Source organism: Rhinatrema bivittatum, chromosome 2 (assembly GCF_901001135.1).
Source record: "Rhinatrema bivittatum chromosome 2, aRhiBiv1.1, whole genome shotgun sequence".
NCBI lineage: Eukaryota > Metazoa > Chordata > Amphibia > Gymnophiona > Rhinatrematidae > Rhinatrema > Rhinatrema bivittatum.
Genome location: NC_042616.1, coordinates 812,810,729 through 812,831,500, shown reverse-complemented (window position 1 = coordinate 812,831,500; position 20,772 = coordinate 812,810,729). Strand labels below are relative to the sequence as shown.

General features: G+C 48.1%; 1 protein-coding gene across 6 annotated transcripts in view; it reads left to right on the top strand.

Annotated features, from left to right (window-relative positions):
* The window catches only part of MFSD3 (major facilitator superfamily domain containing 3), a 113,492-nt gene extending 94,687 nt beyond the window's left edge, over positions 1 to 18,805 (top strand). For 5 of the 6 annotated variants that reach the window (XR_003854966.1, XM_029592242.1, XM_029592240.1 and 2 more), the window contains 2 exons: positions 10,468 to 10,660; positions 18,037 to 18,805. Coding sequence is in view for 5 of the 6 variants with exons in the window: in XM_029592242.1 (XP_029448102.1) it covers positions 10,468 to 10,641 (174 nt within the window). In the remaining variant the exon portion in view is untranslated. The remainder of the gene's footprint in view (positions 1 to 10,467; positions 10,661 to 18,036) is intronic. The other variant, XM_029592245.1, reaches the window with a different exon arrangement.
* The last annotated feature ends 1,967 nt before the right edge of the window (positions 18,806 to 20,772 follow it).

Here is a 20,772-nt window from a genome sequence, read left to right as displayed (position 1 = left end):
CTAAGCAGGCTGGGGGTGCATCTGTTTCCCTATCTGGATGATTGGCTGGTCAAGAGCACATCTCTGGCAGAAGCCAAGGAGTCCATGCACATGACTAGGGCTATTAGGGTTAGTCATCAACTACACCAAGTCTCACCTCAGCCTGTCACTCAGTTTATTGGAGTTTATTGGAGTTCTGCTAGACATGGCTCAGCTAAAGTCTTCCTCCTGCAACAATGGGCCGCCACCACCCTAATGGCCATAGCGGAAGAGGTCCAAGTGAGTCGGCAGCCATCATCTTGGCACATGTTGAGGTTGTGAGGCCAAATGGCCACAGCCGCCAATGTTACTTCCATGGCATGTCTGTACATGAGAAGGCCCAATGGACCTTGAGGTTGCAGTGGCTACAGGCCACTCAGGACCTTCGGGACTCCATCCAGGTCATTCTGCTGCTCAGAGATGCCCTGTCCTGGTGGCAAGAAAATTCCAGTCTGATTTGGGATGTTCCCTTCCAAATTCCTCTGAATCAAATCATCCTGACCACAAATGCATCCAACCTGGGTTGCGGAGATTCATGCAGATGGGCTTTGCATCCAAGGCTTGTCAATACTAGATGAACTTCCTGGAGCTCCAGCAATTCGGTACACACTATGGGCTTTCAGAGATTGGCTGTCCAACAGAGTTGTGCTGGTCCAGACGCACAATCAAGTGGCAATGCATTACGTCAACAAAGCAGGGAGGTACGGGCTCATACCTCCTGTGTCACAAGGCGGTCCATTTATTGGCCTAGGCTCTCTCTCCGGTCATGTTCAGGCCACCTATCTGGTGTGGAGAAAAGGTTAGCGGACACATTGAGTCGATCCTTAAGAACCTATGAATTGTCCCTGGACCAAGCAGTAGCGAATCAGATCTTCTGCCTCTGGGGAACCCCAGAGGTGGATCTGTTTGTGGCTTCTTGGAACAGAAATGTCCCCCTCTTTTGCTGCATGCACAGGGTGCACAGCAGGCTAGCCTCTGATGCTTTTGTCCTTCATTGGGGCCAGGGACTTCTGTACACATAACCTTGAGTTCCACTGGAAGCAAAGACTTTGTTGAAGCTCAGGGAGTGCAGGGAGACCATGATCCTCCTAGCCCCCCATTGGCAGAGACAGATCTGGTTTCCACTCCTATGGGATATTTCCATTTGGGAACTGGTTTGACTGGGAATTTCCCCAGATCTCATCACTCAGGTTCAGGGCAGGTTGTGCCATCCCAATTCCCAGTCCTTCTCGCTCCTTTTTGCTTGGATGTTGAGAGGCAGATTCTGCAAACCCTTGGCCTTTCAGAGGATGTGTCTCATGACATCTTGGCTTCCTGAAAGCCTTCCACTAGAAAGTCCTATGGACTAAAGTGGTGGAGATTTGCTGCGTGGTGTGAGCATAAGGCCCTATATCCCTTCTCCTGCTCCACACAAAAACTGCTTGACTACTTACTACACTTCTCAGAAGCTGGTCTTAAGACCAACTTGGTTAGGGTTCATCTTAGTGCAATTGGTGCATATCATCAGTATGTAGAAGGTAAGATCATCTCTGTACAGTCTTTGGTTGTATGTTTCATGCAGGATCTGCTTTAACTTGAAGCCTTCTATCAGACATCCTGCTGTGTCATGGGACCTTAGCATGGTTTTGTCCCAACTGATGAAAGCTCCTTTGAGCCTCTGTGTTCTGTGACCTGACGTACCTGACCTGGAAGGTCATATTTTTTACTAATTTTTTCACCATACTCACCCTAAGTTCCTGCCTAAAGTGGTGTAAGAATTCCATCTTAACCAGTCAATTGTCCTTCCAACATTTTTCCCCAGGCCTCATTTTCACCAAGGTAATAAGCCGAGCACAGTCTGGACTGCAAGAGAGCTTTGGCTTCTAACTGGAGTGGACAGAAGCCATCTAGCTTTTTGTTTCTTTTGATCAGAAAAGCTGGGGATCGCTGTTGTCAAACAGATGCTCTCCAGTTGGCTAGCAGATTGCATCTCCTTTTGTTATGCCTGGGTGGGTTTGATTCTGGTTGGGCATATCAAGACTCACTCTGTCTAGGCCATGGCAGTGTTGGTGGCTCAAGTGTGATCGGTCCCCTTGGAGGAGATACGCAAGGCTGCGACATGGAGTTCTCTCCACTCATTCACATCACACTACTGATTAGACAGGGATGCTGACATGACAGTAGCTGTGGTCAGACTGTCCTTCAGAACCTGTTTGAGGTGTAGGATCTGTTGTTTTTGTTCCAGGCTGCCCTCCACCTTAGGATATGTGCATATTAAAAAGGCCTGTTGGGAACAAAAATATTGTTGGTGTTGTGCCTGTTGACACTGTTTTGTTGCCCCCCCTTTTTTGTTGGGGGCCACCTGTAGGTAGGTCTGCTATCCTGCTTGTCCTTGGAGAAATCAGAGTTGATTATCTGTTACAGGTGTTCTGTAGCTAAATTATAATGCATGAGATGGGCATGAGGCTCAGACAAAAGATCTAGAAATTATGACATAAGTTTTCTGTGCTGGGCTCAATCGGATGATGTAACGCATGTGTGAGGACTGATATCCTGTTATTCTTGGTGAATAACTGTTATTCACAGAAAGAAACAATTAAACAAGTGAAACTGTGTAAGGTGTATTGTGGGACACTTCCCTGGTCTTGGAGGTTTATCCTCAGGACTCAATTCTGAAAGCACATTTTCTACAAATGTTTGCTTCTACAGCTTTTTCTCTTCCAGAAGTTGCAGAAAATTAAATCTTGGGTAAAAAGATGTCCCATTTCAAACTGTGTAAGCAAAGTGACTTACAGGCTCTCTGATATACATAGATAAGTTATATCCATCTGCTGGCTCTGTAGTGACCATCACACACATACAAAGAGTGATAGGTGTATCTATCTGCTAGCTGTATTTAGAAACACACCCACACAGTGACAGATGTATCTCTTTGCTGGCTGTGTATCCACTGGCTGTAGAGTGACACACAAACACACGTCCACTGACTGTATTATGATACACAGACATGCACACACACACACACACACGTCCACTGACTGCATTATGAAACACAGATACATGCGCACACACATCCACTGACTGTATTATGACACATAGATACATGCACAAACAGTGTTAGTTGTATTTCTCCAAGGGCAAGCAAGATGATAGTTCTCACACACCAGTGACATCATCTGAAGCAGCCTGGTAATGAAATTTGACTTCAGAATTTCCAGATCTCAGACTGTGTCTTACTGAGTATGCCCATGCATGGCATTATACCATGTGCCCATGCATGGGCCCCTTCAGTTTCTCTTTTTCTGCAGAGCCTCCAGTCAGTTTTTGCCTCACTCTCCTGCTTTAAGCTTCTGTTGAGGTTTTTGAAGTAGGATCGTTCATCGTGGGGCCCCCATGGTATTGTATTTCATTTCTATCTCCTCATTTTCCCTAGTTAGCGCTTTCGTGCATTTTTCTAAATTTCCATTCTGTCTCCGTGGCAAGTCAGTGACTGGTCAGTGTCGTCTGGGCATCGATTACCGCTGCTGTTGAGTTAGATTTTGTTTCCCTTATTGTTCAGTTGAACATGTCTAGCAGGTTCCACTGATGCCTCTGGTGTGCCAGAGTCCTGTCTATTACGGATCCCCATGATAGATGTGTCCTGTGCCTAGGGGCATCACAATTGCGTGACCATGACCCCAACAGGATGCTGATCCCTATTGGAATCCATGGAGAATCTACTTCAGAATGCTGCAGCGAACTTAATTGTTTCCTGTCTGGTTTGTGAGCATATTACACCTGTTCTAAAACAATTACTTTGGCTTTTTGTAGGTCAGCATGTGGAATTTAAATTATTAATGTTGGTCTACAAAGCTTTCCGTGATGAAGGTCCTTTTTAAAGAATCATCTTCATAAATATAGTCCTTTATGCTCACTGTATTCTGAGGATATGTTTCTGCTTAAAATTCCTATGGTAAAGGAAATATATGTACAGTCCACCCGCTATAGAGCTTTTTCAGTAGCAGGACACATTGCATGGAATGCTTTACCACTTGAACTGAGCCTTTATCTGATTATAAGAGTTTTTGTAAGCATCTTAAGACTCATTTTTTCCACTTGATGTTTCAGTAAGCTTACTTCTTTGATTTTAATTATTTATTTTGACTCATGTATTATTAGTATCACAGTGTTTAGTTTGTTTTATTATATTATATGTTGTTCTGTTCACCACCTAGAAAGGTTGTACTTTTATATGCGGTATATAAGAAATTTGAAATAATAAATAAGTCCAATCCACCTTCATCGATATCAAGAGACTATGGAGCTGCATTCGTGGAGGAAGCATCATCGGCATTGAAGAAGCTGTCTTCCCTCGATACCAAGAGCTGATAGGGAACCCAGGGACAGGCCATCATCTGACTCTTCCCGATCAAAGACAGCAAGGGATTCTTCCTCTTCAACATTGGCATCGGGGAGTTCTGATGCCAGGCATCAAAGGAAGCCAAAGAAGCATCAATATCAGTCTCCATTGCATGATGCCAAGAGCGGGGACAGTCCAGCAGCTGCCGAGAACCTCCCCAAAACAGTTCCGGGTTAGGAGGGTTCATCTCTCAAAAGTACCAGGACTTACGACAGCCTCCACAAGTCCTGGTGGCAGCCACTGATACACATCTCTGTTCTGAGGAGGATGTAGCCACCCCTTATATCTCCCAGTCGGTATTGGAATCAGATATTTTCGAGGAAGAGTTAGACAAGAAGATGCAGCAGGCCTTGAAGAAAGCATTGCATGGCCCTCTGTGTCTCGGCATCGAGGGCACTATGGCCAGTCCAATCATTCTCAAGTCCTTTTGATTGCTCGGTGGCCAGGCCCCAGTCCTGATGCTGGTACTGATGCTGATTCCCAGAGGGGGATCGGGGTTGATACCTGCTGCCCCATTGGTGATATCAAGATTATTGGAGGAAGAAACTTCCCTGGAGCATTGGCGTTCTTTAGAGTCCAGGCCAAAACAGCAGAGCACCCCCTCTCTGAGACTTGGAGTCCTTGCCCCTGGCAGACCCCGGAGATTTAGATTCTGAGTATTCGTGGAGGTACAGCTATGAATCAGATGATTCCTCTGAAGAGTCCACAGGTTTCCTCTCTGATCTCTCTTCTCCCCCAGAGAGAAGGAAGTCCCCTTCTGAGGACTTCTTCATAGGTTTTGTCCAGAGACCATTCAGTTTACTTTACAGAGAATGAGACCTGAACCAAGAATGCTGGATATCCTTCAGTTTGTGAAGCCATCTAAGTAAGTTGTGGCAGTCCCAGTTAAAGAAACCTTCAAGACATTCAGTTGAGGTTATAGGAGAAACCTTTTTTTGTGACTCCTGTTAACATGAAGTCTGATGCGATTTGAAGCCAGACAGTTAAAACACCAATTGGTGGTGGTTCAATCTGCTCTTAAGAGAGCCAAGAAGCAGAGGACTCATTTCTTGGTGGCCTGAGGAGAGTCTCAGACCTTGGACGTTATATTCCAAGGGGCTATGTTGAACCCTCACATAGCCTCTTACCAGCTCTTCATGGGCCAGTAAATGCAGGATCTGCTGAAGCAGATGCAGGGGGCTTCCGAGCAGCTTTCTCAGAAGCAGCAAGATACCTTCCAGTCACTGTTGGACAGGGGAATGGCGTGAGGAAAACACATGGTCTGATTGAACTTTTGGGCTTGGTGCCCACAGAATTGCCTGGTTGCAGGCTTCAGACCTCCAACCTGAGGTCCAGGAAAGACTTGCAGACATGCCTTTTACTTGAGAGAATCTCTTTGGAGATAGGGTAAAAGCTGCAGTGGCGCAGATCCGTGAACACTGTCAATGCTGCAGCAACTCTCCACTACAGCTTCAGATCCACCCTCTTCCCATAGGTACCCAAGGCTGGGGGAGGTGAGGCACTTTTCCACCCAAGGAAATATTATCCTCCGCCTCCTTGGTCCTAAGCACAACAGACCCCATGTGCCCATCTCTGAGGTAGCAGCAGACTCCTAAGACAGACCGCACCCCAGTCAACTCCTGGGATGGGGTTTTGACTGGATCATGGAGAGGAGCATAGCCTGCATCCTGGTACCTGTGCCAGAGGACCTTCTAGTCAGATACAGGCTACAGTTTTATGTAAACCATTGGCCTAGTGTAACTTTGTACCAGAAAGTTCTTGGCATCCTGTTGCATATCCTGCCAGATCATCTTCTGGACCCAAGATGTCATGACTCGCCTCAGGAACTATTTTAAAAGGAGTGCTCTTTCCTCTTAGAGCTAGAGCGGTAGAGTCCGTTCCTCTAGGGGAAAGAGGGTTGGGAATGTACCCAAATATAGTTCCTGATTCCAAAGAAACCAGGAGGACTCTTCCTATCCTAGACCTAAGAGCAGTAAACAAAATCATCAAAAGAGAAAAATTCAGGATGCTTTCCCTGGGCACCTTAATTCCCTTTCTTCAAAAAGGGAACTGGCTATGCTCTTTCAGCTCAAGTATGCTTACACCTACATATATTCCCTTGCCGCAGGAAATATCTGAGTCATGGTGGGGAACCATCTCCTCCAGTTCCACATACTGTCCTTTGGCCTAGTTGCAGCCCCACAAAATGCCTTGCTGTGATGGCAGTGCATTCAATACAAGCTGGGAATGCATGTGTTCCCCTGTTTCGATGATTGGCTGGTCAAGAGCATATTACAGGCAGCTGCCATGGAAAACAATGTGAAGACATCCAGGTGTTGGAGTTACTAGGGTTCATTTGCAACAGACCCAAACCTCACTTAAACCAATCATCTCAATTGGAGTTTATTGGAGCTCTGCTAGACACAACTCTAGTCAAAAGCCTGTCCTCCAATTTTGATATCTACAGAAGAAAGAATTCAAATGAGTCAGCAGACATCAGCATGGGACATTTGAGAATGTTGGGCCTTATGGCATCCACTATATATGTCACTCCCTTGGCACATTTACACATGAGGAGACCCCAGTGGACCCTCAGATCTTGGTGGCTACAAGCCACCCGGGATCTTCAAGACAGCATCCATGTTACACAATCACTCAGGAACTTCCTGTCCTGTGGCGGGACAATTTCAGTCTGATCAAAAGTATACCCTTTCATATTTTTCTGGTCCAAGTTTTCCTTCCCATAGATGTGTCCAACCTGGGAAGGGGGAGCTTATGTAGAGGGGCTCTGCATCCAGATCTGCTCAGGAAATAAGTCATCAGATAAACTTCCTGGCGCTCAGGGCAATTTGGTATGTTGCTAAAGGCTTTCAAAGTTAAGTTAGCCAACAAAGTGATCCTAGTCCAAATGGACAATAAGGTTGTGATGTATTACATGAACAAGCAGGGATGTACGGGATCATACCTGTGTCAGGAGACTGTCCAGCTGTGAGAATGAGCATTCTTTCAGGGGATGGTTCTCAGAACCATATACTTGGCAGGCATGGAGAATGTCCTGGTTACAGACTGAGCTGAAAACTGGACCCACATGATTGGTCATTGGACAGAGGAGTAGCAAGGCAGTAGGGGAACCTAATGGTGGATCTTTTTGCATCTCCTCTGAACAGAAGAGCTCAGCTTTTCTGATCCATAAAAAGGGTGCAGGGCAAACTAGCCTCACATGTCTCCACTCTTCATTGTGGCAGAAGGCTTCTTTATGTGTATCCTCTGATGCCACTAGTGTTGAAGACTCTATTGAAGCTGAAAGAAGACTGAGGAACTATGATCATCATATCCCCCTTTTGGCTGAGACAAATTTATTTCCCACTTCTCAGGAAGATGTCTGTCAGGGAACTGATAAGGCTGAGACTTCTCCAGCTGGGATTCAGTGCCAAGAAGTGCAGAGTTGTGCATTTGGGAGCAGAAATCCAAAGGAGGTCTGTGTGATGAGGAGTGAAATATTGATGTGCACAGACTGGGAAAGAGACCTTGGGATGATAGCGTCTGATGATTAAAAGGCAGTGAAGCAATGTGACAAGGCAGCGGCAAAGGCTAGAGGGATGCTGGGCTGCATAGAAAGAGGAACAAAGGAGGTGGTGATGCCCTTATACAGGTCTTTGGTGAGGCCTCACCTGGAGTACTGTGTTCAGTTCCGGAGACCGTATCTCAAAAAGGATAGAAGAAGGGCGACCAAAATAGTGTGGGGTCTGCACCGGAAGACTTAATGAGATGACACTGACGGACCTTAATATGTATACATTGGAGGAGAGGAGGGACAGGGGAAATCTGATACAGACTTTTTAAATACCTGAAGGGTTTAATAATGCACAAGAATCAAACATTTTCCAATGAAAAGAAAGCTGATAAACTAAGAGTCATAATATGAAACTCCAAGAGGGGGTAGACTCAGGAACAAGATCAGGAAATATTTCTTCATGGAAGGGGTGGTAGATTCATGGAATTCCTCCTGGAAGAGATGGTGAAGACAAGAACAGTAATGGAATTCAAAAGGGCATGGTATAAACACAGAAGATCCCTAATGGCTAAAAGATGGGAATGAAGAAGAGGGGCAACCTGTGTTAACTGAGGTAACCTGCATGGAGTGGCAGTTACTACCCTAAACAACTTAGTGGACAGACTAGATGGACAACATGGGTCTTTTTCTTCCATCATTTAGTATGTTACTATCAAGGCAGGTTGCACTAGCCCAACATCAGGATTCTAGCTCTCACAAACTGGATGTTAAAAGATTGACTTTGTGACCCCTTGATTTATCTGAATATGTGTCTTAAGAAAGGAATCCACTAGGAAGTCCTATGGATTTAAATGGAAGAGATTTGCCCGTGGTAGGAGTAGAAGGCCCTAGATCCTTATACTGCTCCACACAAAAACTGGTTGAATAGCTTCTACATCTGTCTGTCTGATCTCAAAACCAGATTTGTAAGGGTTCAGCTGTGTGCAGTTGGCACTTATCACTATCAGGTAGAAGGAAAACCAATCTCTGTACAGCTTTTAGTTGTCCGATTCATGTGGAGTCTGCTTTATTTCAAGCCTCCCATCGGGCCACCTGCTGTGACTTGGGACCTCAGAGTGATGCTGACCTAGCTGATGAAAGCTCCCTTTGAACCACTGCACTCCTGTGACCCGAAATACCTGACCTGGAAGGTTGCATTTCTGGTGGAGGCCTCTGTGCAGCGTGTCAGTGAGCTCTAGGCCATAGTAACCTAGCCACCTTATACCAAGTTTCATCAAGAAAGATTAGTCTTATTGCACCTATCCTAAGTTCTTGTTTAAGGATGTGTCTGAATTTCATCTTAACCATTCAATTCTTCTTTCAACATTCTTTCCCAGGCTGTATGTTGATCAAGATAAAAAGCACTATACAGTTTGGACTGCAAAATTGAGAACAGCCATTGCCAAATAAACTATATCTAACTGACTGGCAGATTGTATCTTCTTCTGTTACACCCAGGTGGGCTTAATCTGATGGGCCATGTCGAGGCTTACTCTGTCAGAGCCATGACAGTGTCGGTGGCTCACCTGTGATCAGTCCCTATGGAGCTCTGCAAAGCTGTGATTTGGAAGTTCTTTCAGATATTCACATTTCACTACTGTTTGGACAGGGATGGCCGACTCGACAGTAGGTTTGGCCAGTCTGTCCTTGAGGTGTAGAACCCAATTCCACTCCCTCCAGGGGACTGTTTCTGTTCCGGGCTGCTCCCATAGTTTAACTATAGAATGGGGAAAAAAGGGCTTGTTGCCAACAAAAATATTATTGTGCCCTTTTGGTACTTGTTATTGTTCCACTTTTTCTGTTCTTAACAGTCTGTAGCTAGGGATTCCCATGTTTGAGAACTTCCATCCTGCTTATTCTCGGAGAAAGCAGAATAACAGGTGTTCTCCAAGAACAGCAGGATATCACTCTTCATGAAACCCACCCAATTCCTCTTGGAGTTGGCTTCAGTTTTAATTACTATGATACAAGACTGATGGGGCTCCCGCGTGGGCATGTGGCTCAATGGCATGCATGGGCATGCTCAGTGAGGCACAGTCAAAGTTCTAGAAATTCTGAAGTCAAATTTCCGTGCCGGACTCCATTAGATGATGTCACCTGTGTGTAATGACTGACATCCTGCTGTCCTTGAACGCCTGTTATGAGTGTTAAACTCTGTATGTTTGCCACATGCCTCAAACTTTGGAGGGTATGGAATAGAAATAATTTTAATAAAAATAAATCTGCTTTTTCCACTAACTATGCAGGGTCAAACATACACAGTGATAGAAGTATTGATCTGCTGGCTGTGTAGTGATAGACAAACACACAGACACTCGCATATCCATTATCCACTCGCTGGGTCAATGCACACACACATGCACACACAGTTACAGGTGTTATGTGTCCATTGGCTGTGCAGTGATATGTGCGCACAGGGACAGGTGGATCTTGCCACCGGCTGTGTAGTGACACACATGTACGCATGCATGGACAGGTGGATCTCTCCGGCTGTGCAGAGAGACACATGGTGATATTTTCTCTGTCTATTTTCTTCCAGGCCACGCATTACAGTTTCCTGGCTACAATGGAGGTGCTGGGAAAGCTTGCTTTCAGTACAGTGATTGGAGGACTCGTTGACTGGACAAGCTTTATTTTCTGCTATCTTTTATTTATCTTTCTCTCATTTATGCCGTTAATTCATACACTGTATGAGCCTCGGCTCCAGTTCTGACCCGATGGGCACTTAAGCGGTAGGTGACTTCACAGTCTAGAGTTTTCTTTCTCATATATGTATGTAATGTGTGACATGGAATTGTGGGAGGTTCCTTAAACTATTCCTGGAATTCCCTGAGCTGAGTCACAGAATTGTTGCAGGTTCTTTACACTACCCTGTGATCCCTAGAGGTGTGTTACAGTATTGCAGGAGGTTGCTTACACTATCTCTGGTATTTCTTAGGGATATATCTTAGTAGAGCGAGAGGTTTTTGTACTATCTCTGTGTTCCCTAGTGCATGTCACAGTATTGTGGGAGGTTGCATATACGATGCCTGATGCTCCCTAGGGCTGTGTCGTGGTGTTGTGGGAGGTTCCCATTCCTTATACTATGTCTGGTGCTCTCTAGGGGTGGGGGAGGCATATTACTTTACTTTTGTATTCCTGACTGTCATAGTGTTGTGAGGATTTCTTTACACTCTTCCTGGTGTTTCCACCTGTTTGGAGGGTTACTGTTTACATACAGAGAAGTGAATATACTTTGCAATAAAAATGTTGTTTATTTTCACTCTTGGTTGACTGAGATATCACTTTCTGTACTCCTGAATTTATCACAGCCCCATCTCACCCTGCACCAAGAGTGGGCAGACTTCAGCCATTTATGAATACATGCCTGCTTCTTTTTACTACACTTATTTAAGGATTAGTTTAACTTTTTGGAAACTTGTACCATTTATTTGGCCAGACTGCTCCAGACCAGTTGGGTCTTCTCTAAGCATCTCTTCAGACAATGGGGATTTAGGCAAGGTAGCACTTCCTCCACAAACTGTCCAGATCCTGAATGAGCTCTCACATGGCAATTTAATCTGCCTATTAATAAACCTCCGTGAATATCCTGAATTACATACGAGGAACAGTGGTGGGAGTATCAATCAAAGAAGAAAAATTAAACCACCTCGCCTCACAATTATCTTGAAAAATTAAAGACGCTTAAATTTACCATTACCTGTACGTACCCGGATCAGTCCATACTTCTGGGTTTTGCCTCCCTTCCAGCAGATGGAGACAGAGAAAAACTTATAATCTGGTGTGCCAACTGCCATTCAGATGGAGGTAGTGCAGAACCTGCGGTCCTGAACTTTTACAGTTAGCAAAAATATATATATATATTTAATTCTCTTGGTTCAGCTTCAAGGAGGACAAAAAGAGCAGGACTAGAAAGGTTTCATTTTTTCCATCCAGTTGCCTAGGAGTCCTTTTCCTCCCAGTTGGCAGGTCCTGGTGGGACTATCCTCCCTGGTTGTAGGTGCCTCTGGAGCTGGGATTGGAGACGCTGCCTGCTCCCTAGGGTTGGGGGGATTACCAGTGGTCCGGTCCCTCCCCCTCCCCCCTTGACAGGCGCACCGGCTACACGGGTGAGTGTCCTTTAAGAAAAAAAAAAGGATCGAGCCGTGTGGATATTGCTTGTCAGGTATTTTCCTTTTCTGCCAGTCGTGCCTTCGGCCCCCCGCTCACTTCAGGGCTGGTTTATTTTTTTTCAGTGTGCCAGCACAGCCTCGGCCATGCCACGCGCGAGTCTCAGTGCATGGCCTGCGGGGAGCCGGCTCTCTAGGGAAGATCGGCAGGGAGGGAACATCGGAGGCAGCGGAACGGGTGTCTGTTAAGTTCCACAACGCGGGTAAACAGCTGAAGAGGCAGGGGGGATCAGGTCGACCAGTTCCCGCTGAGCGTGGGAACGGTGGCCATTTTGGATCCCCTTGCTGCCATGTCTGTTCGAGTGGCAGGGGGAGGGGATCTCCCGCCACAACTTTCTTCCCTGCATCTCAGTCCTGGGACCCCTCATCCGACAAAAGTGAGCCTTCCCTATACGTACCAAGATCAGTCCAGACGGTGGGTTATGTCCCCCGTCCAGCAGATGGAGTCAGAACAAAAGCTCGAGGGGAGAGGTCCTATATGACCTCATCCCCTGTGCCTCAATCCTCAGTATTTTCTGACTCCAGCAGATGTGAGCAGGGGACTGGCAGTCCCCAGCATAGGAGATTAGGTTTTTAGGCCTTCTCTGGATAAGGAATCAAGAAAAAAAAAAAAAGCAGAAAGACTCTAAGAGGTTCAAGGAGCAGGAGGAGGGCAGGTTAGCGTACAGTGTGGCTGGGCTAGGGCAAGAGGGACTTGCTGACAGGCTGCTCTCTTGTGTTCTGTCCTCTGTGTCTTTTCCTCTTCTGTGCTCTTAGGGTAAGTGCGAAGAATATTTTTCTTTAAGGTTGGTTTCTTTTGCAGTCGCCGGCGCGGTGGATCTCGCCGGATCGTTGGGGGACAATTCAGTGGGACTGACTCCCCCCCTCCCACAGGTTCCTATCGGCTTCGGTGCTACCCTGCGGCCCCGCAAAGTACCATTCCCAGGGCCGCTAGCCGCTGGGAGGTCACATTCCCCAGCGGCTCTGGAGGGTCGGCAAGGGGGGGGTGATTCGCGCGCCTGGGACGCCGAATCACAGTGTTTGTGTGCCGCACCGCGTGTTGCCTGCCTCCCCTGCGGTTTCGCATGCCGCGTGCAGTGGCCCGTTCGTCCTGCAGCCGGCAGGGGTGTCGGCTGCCGCGGGAGGGGCTCTGTCCGAGCTGCCTCCCCATGGGAGAGGACAGCTCTCTACAGGGGGATGGCACAGGAAACCGCGGAGAAGACAGCGAGCATAGGCAGCAGCAGGCCCTGTTCCCGCTGAGCGCGGGAACGGCGGCCATTTTGTTTTCAACTGAGGACGCAGGCATTTCAGAGGAGGCGGCAGGGGCCCCGATTTCTTCGGTGCCTCCCGTTTTGGCGCCTCTTGGAGAGCAGGAATGCAGTCAGCCGACTGGGGAGTCCCCGGTAGGCCCTCCCCCGGGGGTTCCTTTATTTTCCCCGGAGTTTTGTGGTGCTTATGCACAGGCCCTTCTGGCAGAGCAGCAGTTAGCCCCCCGGGTGTCCCCTGGTTGCCCCCCCCCCCTCGAAGCTGCCTCGCTTGGATCCGGCACTGGGGGGGCCTCCAGTGCAGAGGAATGGGCAGCCGGCAAGGGCAGCGCAGGGGTCCTCCTGGGCTCCCGCAGGGCATTCGCGGGATTGGACCTTCACCCCGGTAGAGGACCCCTCCCGGACACAGACGGGGATGATCCCACCCTGACGGCTCAGGGGGAAGGCGACGACCCGAGGGTTCTTCGCATTTTTCAGGCGGAGGAACTAGACGACCTGATTCCTCACAGTCTTCAGGAGATGGACACTGATGCTCTTTCGGAGCCAGCCGCACCAGACCCCAAGGGGAGAAAAAGGGGACCCTCTCCTGGCAGGTCTCCAGCCCCTCTCCAAGGCTTTCCCGATACATTCCACCTTTTTTGCAGCTGATTGCCAGGGAATGGGTTGCGCCAGAGGCTTCTCTCAAGTTCAGCAGAGCTATGGATAAACTGTATCCCCTCCCGCAGGACTTCCTTGAGCTCCTCAAGGTCCCGGCGGTGGACTCGGCAGTCTCGGCAGTCACGAAGTGTACTACAATCCCGGTCGCGGGCGGCGCAACCTTGAAGGATCTTCAGGACAGTAATTCCTTGGCACAGGGAGCGGGTCTCCGTTGGGTGCAACAGCTGCTCACCTGACAGGACCTTCCGGCCGTCAAGACTCAGCAGGCGGACAGGTTGGAGTCCGTTCGGCAGACCCTCGATCTTCTTCTGGCGTTAGGGGTGATAATGCCGAGCGGGGTCAGGGTCATTATTCCTCCTATTTCGTGGTTCCCAAGAAGGAGGGCACTTTTCGGCCCATCCTAGACTTCAAGACAGTCAACAGGTGCCTTCGGGTTCCACGTTTTCGCTTCCCTGGATCTCACGGAGGCATATCTTCATATCCAAATCCATCGAGATTATCAACTCTATCTCCGCTTCAGGGTTCTAGGTCATCATTTCCAATTCCAGTCTCTACCTTTTGGTTTGGCAACGGCTCCACGCGTGTTTACGAAAGTCGCGGCGGCGCTCCGTTAAGAAGGGATCCTTGTTCACCCTTACCTGGACGACTGGCTCATTCAGGCGCAGTCCCGGCTCCAGGGTTGTCTAGCCATGGACCGGGTGGTACGGCTGCTTCGGACTCTGTGCTGGATTATCAACTACGGCAAGAGCTACCTCACGCCCCCTCAATCATTGAATTTTCTGGGCGCTCACTTCGACACACGGGCGGGCAAGGTGTCCCTGCGTCCGGAGCTTGCGCAAGCGTTGCGCGGGCTGATCCTGCGTTTAGCGTTGCTCCCGGAACTCACTGCGTGGGATTATCTCCAAGTGCGGGGGACCATGGCGTCTACGATCGACCAGGTGTCGTGGGCCTCTGCGCATCTGTGTCCTCTTCAGAAGGCACTGCAAGCCCGGTGGAAGCCGGTGCCACGGGTTTTCCAGGCAGTCCTCCCGATTCCCGGTGACAGCTTGTCTCAGCCTCAGCTGGTGGCTGGATCCCTGACCCCTGGCCCGGGAGGGGGGGGGTCCCTGGAGGATCCGGACTGGGTGGTAGTTACCACGGACGCCAGGCTCACCGGATGGGGAGCGGTCTGTCGGTCGAGCTCCACCCAAGGCAGGTAGCTGAGGGAACAGATGCAGTGGCCCATCAATCGTTTGGAGACTAGGGCGGTTCGCCTAGCCCTGCAGGGATTCCTCCCCCTGGTTCGTCAGCGGGCGGTCAGGATCCTGTCGGACAATGCGACCACGGTGTCTTACATCATCCGCCGGGGAGGCACGAGGAGCCGGCATGTCGCGTGGGAAGCGGAAATGCTGACGCAGTGGGCGGAACTTCACTTGCTCCACTTGGCAGCGTCCCACATTGCAGACGTGGACAATGTGCAGGCGGACTTCCTTAGCCGGCAGCGTCTGGATTCAGGGGAGTGGGAGTTCTCCATGGAGGCAAGGTGCTTGCTTGTACGGTGTTGGGGGGACGCCTCACATGGACCTCATGGCCACAGCCGGCAACGCAAAGGCACCTCGCTTCGCAGAAGGGAGCACGGCGCGGAGGGAGTCGATGCCCTGGTCCTCCCTTGGCCCAGGCAGTTTCGCCTGTATGTCTTCCCACCGTGGCCTCTGGTGGAAAAGGTGATTCGAAGGATAGTGAGTCATCCAAGGCCGGTAATTCTGATGGCGCCGTAGTGGCCCCCGTCGCCCGTGGTTTGCAGACCTTTTCAACCTGGCGGTCGAGGAGCCGATTTGTCTTGGTCACCTCCCTCGACTTCTCCGACAAGGACCCATATTGTTCGAGGAGACAGATTGCTTCTGTCTGGCGGCCTGGCTTTGAGAGGCGCAAATTGAGGCGGCGTGGATATCCGGAGGCAGTGATTCCACTCTTCTGCGGGCGCGGAAGTCGTCCACCTCTGTTAAGTACGTGAGGGTGTGGAAGGTCTTTGAGGCTTGGTGTGTCTCGTGTTCCATTCCTCTGGCTCACGCCTCGGTGGCGCAGATTCTCTCTTTTCTACAGTCCGGTCGGGAGTTGGGTCTTGCGTATAACTCCATCAGACTCCAGGTAGAGGCATTGGGAGCTCTTCTCCACAACGGACGGGAATCACTTCTCTCATTCCATCCGGTCATTCTGCAGTTCCTCAAGGGGGTGCGGCATCTGAAGCTGCTGCCTAGACCACCCTGTCCTCCTTGGAGTCTCAACCTGCTGCTTCGGGTGCTAGGCGGTCCACTTTTCGAGCCCCTACGGACTGCCACCATCAGGGATCTCACCCTCAAGACTATTTTTCTGGTGGCAATTAGTTCAGCGCGCCGCATTTCGGATCTCCAGGTGTTGTCCTGTCGAGAGTCCTTTCTCCGTTTCACTGAGGAAGGGGTTTCTTTGAGCACGGTACCCTCCTTTCTGCCTAAGGTGGTCTCTGCCTTTCATCTCAATCAGTCGGCGGAGCTACCTTCCTTCTCGTCGGAAGACTCTAGGCAGCTTCGCTCTTTGGATGTGAGGCGAGTTCTGATGCAATATTTGGCGCCTACCAATGATGTCCGACTCTCGGATCATCTGTTTGTTCTCTGGTTGGAGCCTAGGAAGGGACATATGGCTTCCAAGACTACCATCGCCCGCTGGCTGCAGGGGGCGATCGCCTCGGCGTATCTCGGTGCTGCCCGTCAGCCGCCACTGGGGGTTAAGGCGCACTCCCTTCGGTCGCAAGCCACGTCTTGGGCGGAAAGCACGTCGGTACCCTTGCAGGAGATCTGCAGAGCAGTCACTTGGAAGTTGCTCCATACTTTTTCTAGACCCTATCGTTTGGATGTCCGAGCTCCCGGTTTTGGGTACTTCGGGGATCGTGTCATTCGAGCAGGGCTTTCCTCGGCCCACCCGTAGTAGGGAAGCTTTGGTACATCCCACCGTCTGGACTGATCCTGGTACGTACAGGGAAAAGAAAATTATTCTTTACCTGCTAATTTTCGTTCCTGTAGTACCATGGATCAGTCCAGACACCCTCCCTGGCTTTGAGGTGTTATTTTGTTGGGATGCGCCTCTGCTCGTCTGTTCTGTCTGGTTTTCTTCTCTGAACTCCTTGGTAATTCAGGGCCTGTTTGCCTTACAGTTCGGGTCACAAGTTCCCTTTGGGGTTTGTTTTACTTCAGTTATAAATTCTTATTACAGTTCCATTGAGAACGTTTAGTTTCTTGATCCCTCCGTCTCTTCTCTTCTGGGCTTTGTAAGTCTAGTTACTGAGGATTGAGGCACAGGGGATGAGGTCATATAGGACCTCCCCCTCGAGCTTTTGTTCTGACTCCATCTGCTGGACGGGAGACATAACCCACCGTCTGGACTGATCCATGGTACTACAGGAACGAAAATTAGCAGGTAAGGAATAATTTTCTTTTGGAGGGCTTGTGTGACATGTTCAGAATAGCCAAAAACATTGGACCACAAAGGTCTTAATTACTTAGAAATGAAAAAAAATATTGTTGGAAAAACGCGAAGCAATAAATAACAAACCTCCGCAACTTTCCTGAATTACATATGAGGAACAGTGGTGGGAGTATCAATCAAAGAAGGAATTTAGGACACTGCAGTTGTTTATAAACATCCAAATTTCAAGCTCCTATTGTTGCCCGTTTTGTTCAACACGCACACCGTTTTCAGGATCACAAGTGGAGGGTGATTAATCAGTTTGGATCTAATTCAAGGCGGGAAGATCCTAAATTCCTACTAAATTTGAGAGAACAAGGATTTTCAGGTTTAATAGTGTTCCCCTGCAAGGGTTGAACATCGCAGTTGTGGTATTCCCTCACATTAAATAATTGTAATATACCACTCTGACAGTTTGACTGACATGTTGGATCATTTAAAAAAGCAAGGAGATTCCGATGATTCAGGAACGCTGACAAATTGAAGTAAGTTTTACAAATTTCCCTTTATTTTCGTTTTGGTTTTAATAAGTTCCTTCTTTAACAAATTTGTTTTTTGTAGATGCTTCTCTTAGCCTTTTGAAGAAGGATTTTCTGTCCAAAACACGGTCCCATGTCGGGCATTGGCACTGTTGAGAACTATGGGCATTGGTGATGATAATTGAGGCACTGGCTTGTTCAGGTATGCAGAGATTATATCTTTGAGTAATACCAAGAAATACTGATATGTGTGCCTGAGTTTGAAATCAACATGGAGACTATGAATGACCCAGAATCCTCTGCTGCCTTGACGTGCTTGCAGTTCTGGCCATGGGAACCTTAAATACCTTATTGACCCTAATTTGGAGAAATTCCAGGAGACATCTGGACAGCAGCAGCAGGAGCTGTCAAAAACCTATGATGGAGGGTCATGGGGTCACAAAAAAGCAGAAGGAAAAGGTCAGAATCTCACAGAGTAATGTTTCAACTACAGTGCACCGGTGAAACAAGAGTCTTGGAAATCTCCCAGAGGGTGAAAAACTGACAGGACAAAGGACTAACAGAAGATTGATGTGAACATCAGGCAAGTGGACCCCAATTTGGGAGGGGGGTTCAGAGTAACATAGGTCTAATTCATCTTGTTTTGATATGAGAAACTGTACGTGATACTCCCATAGGTTCATGGAACTTAGGGATTATTGCATGTTTTACTTATAAAAAGCAGTAACTCACTGACATACAAAGAGAGACAGAAACTAGTGCTTTTCATAAACAGAAGCCCTGCCTATCTGTTCATCCCAAAGTTACCTGTATTGCTTACTGATGTGCAATAAAAATTAATATTTGTTTCAACAAAATTTGGTATGGTATCCTTGTGTCCATGGAGAAGCGCCTTAAGCATGTTTGGCGCTTAACAATACTAAGACATACAGAGATTAACATTCAAATGATTGGATTTGGCAGTTCACCAAGGGGCGGATTTTAAATGCCCTGCGTGCGTAAATCTGGCCGGATTTACGCGACAGGGCCCTCGCGCGCTGGCGCGCCTATTTTGCATAGGCCACCGGCGCGCGCAGAGCCCCAGGACGCGCGTAAGTCCTGGGGTTTTTTAAAAGGGGCGGGAGGGGGCATGTCAGGGGGGGCGTGGCAGAATGACGCGGCGTTTCGGGGGCGTGACATGCAGATTTACGTCTGCTTTTCGCAGGCGTAAATCGTGGAATAAAGGTAAGGGGGGGTTTAGATAGGGCCGGGGGGGTGGGTTAGGTAGGGGAAGGGAGGGGAAGGTGGGGGGAGGGCGAAAGAAAGTTTCCTCCGAGGCCGCTCCAAAATCGGAGCGGCCTTGGAGGGAACAGGCAGCGCGCACTTGGCTCGGCGTGTGCAGGTTGCACAAATGTGCACCCCCTTGCGCGCGCCGACCCCGGATTTTATAAGATACGTGCGGCTACGCGCGTATCTTATAAAATCCAGCGTACTTTTGTTTGCGTCTGGTGCGCGAACAAAAGTACGCGATCGCGCAATTTTTTAAAATCTACTCTCATATGTCCAGCGATTTCTCAGATAAGTCTCAAAACTACATGATGTGATTATTGACTTCTCGTTATATTTTGCAATATTATGTTGACTTTATATTATATTTGTAATTGAAAAAAACTGAAAGAAAAAATTGTGCACTTGCTCTCCATGAGGGATATATTCACTGTTAACAGAAATTTGACGAACACTCGTGCTTTAATGACCTAAGATTATAAATAAGGCTGAGCAGTAAAGTGGTTTCACTATCGATGATGCCTAGTTTGATGGTCATTAGAAAATTTAAGCGTCTTTAAATTTTCAAGATAATTGTGAGGCGAGGTGGTTTAATTTTTCTTCTTTGAATTTAATTTGCCTGTCCTTAGTCGTTGACTCCCTAGTCAAGATCTTTAAGAGCATGATTTAAGGAGAAATTGAGGGCTGTGAAGGAACAAGGCTGTGGCCCGGAGCAGGGGTGTGCGATATCTTTGTAATCAAGCATGATAAAATGCTGTTTTCATGATTGGGACTTTGTGTACAAAGAACAGATATTATAGCTGATCTAGAACATAGAAACATGATGGCAGAATAAGACAGTATGGCTGAATTAGCCATTATATGTGGGTGACATCCGGCGGCACCAAATGGCGTCATCTTTCCTAGCTAGTAGAGATTTGAGCTCTATTGAGCATGTGCAGGAGTTCCTGCATGGGCGTTGCTTTGTGACCTTCTTTATCATTTTTTTGTCCAAGCACAGCACAGATATGTACTCTAGTTATTTTTTCAAAATCCTTTAAAATTTTTGTTTTTTTCATTATTTTATTTAGTTTTCCTACTTTTAGTTGCCTTACTCTCTGCAACACCCAAAGCAGCACTTTTCAATGCTAAGAAAAAATGACCTTTCCCGTCTCAAAATGGTTAGTAAGAACAGTAAAGAGGGTTTAAGAACTGCATATGTGTCAAGGTGATGTCCCTTACTGAATGTTATCCTTGGTCCAATCTGGATCATGCCCAGGCAAACTGTAATGCCTGTGGATGAATATACCGCAGTTTTTCATTCCAGGGCACAGAGAAACTGTGTAAGTCTCTCAGAAGCCACAGTAGATCCTCCTCTCCAGTGTAGTGTCATCTGCTTCACCAGGACGAGTTGAGTAGGAGCTTCTCAATGACTCCCCCCATCGGCCCAAAACGAAGTCATGGGGTTGTTATATAGTTGTCTTGCATCGAATCAAAGCCTGCATTGAAGACATCGGCACTGTCAGCGCAAAGCACATTGGTATGCACAGTGCACTGATGCATGCATTGATCG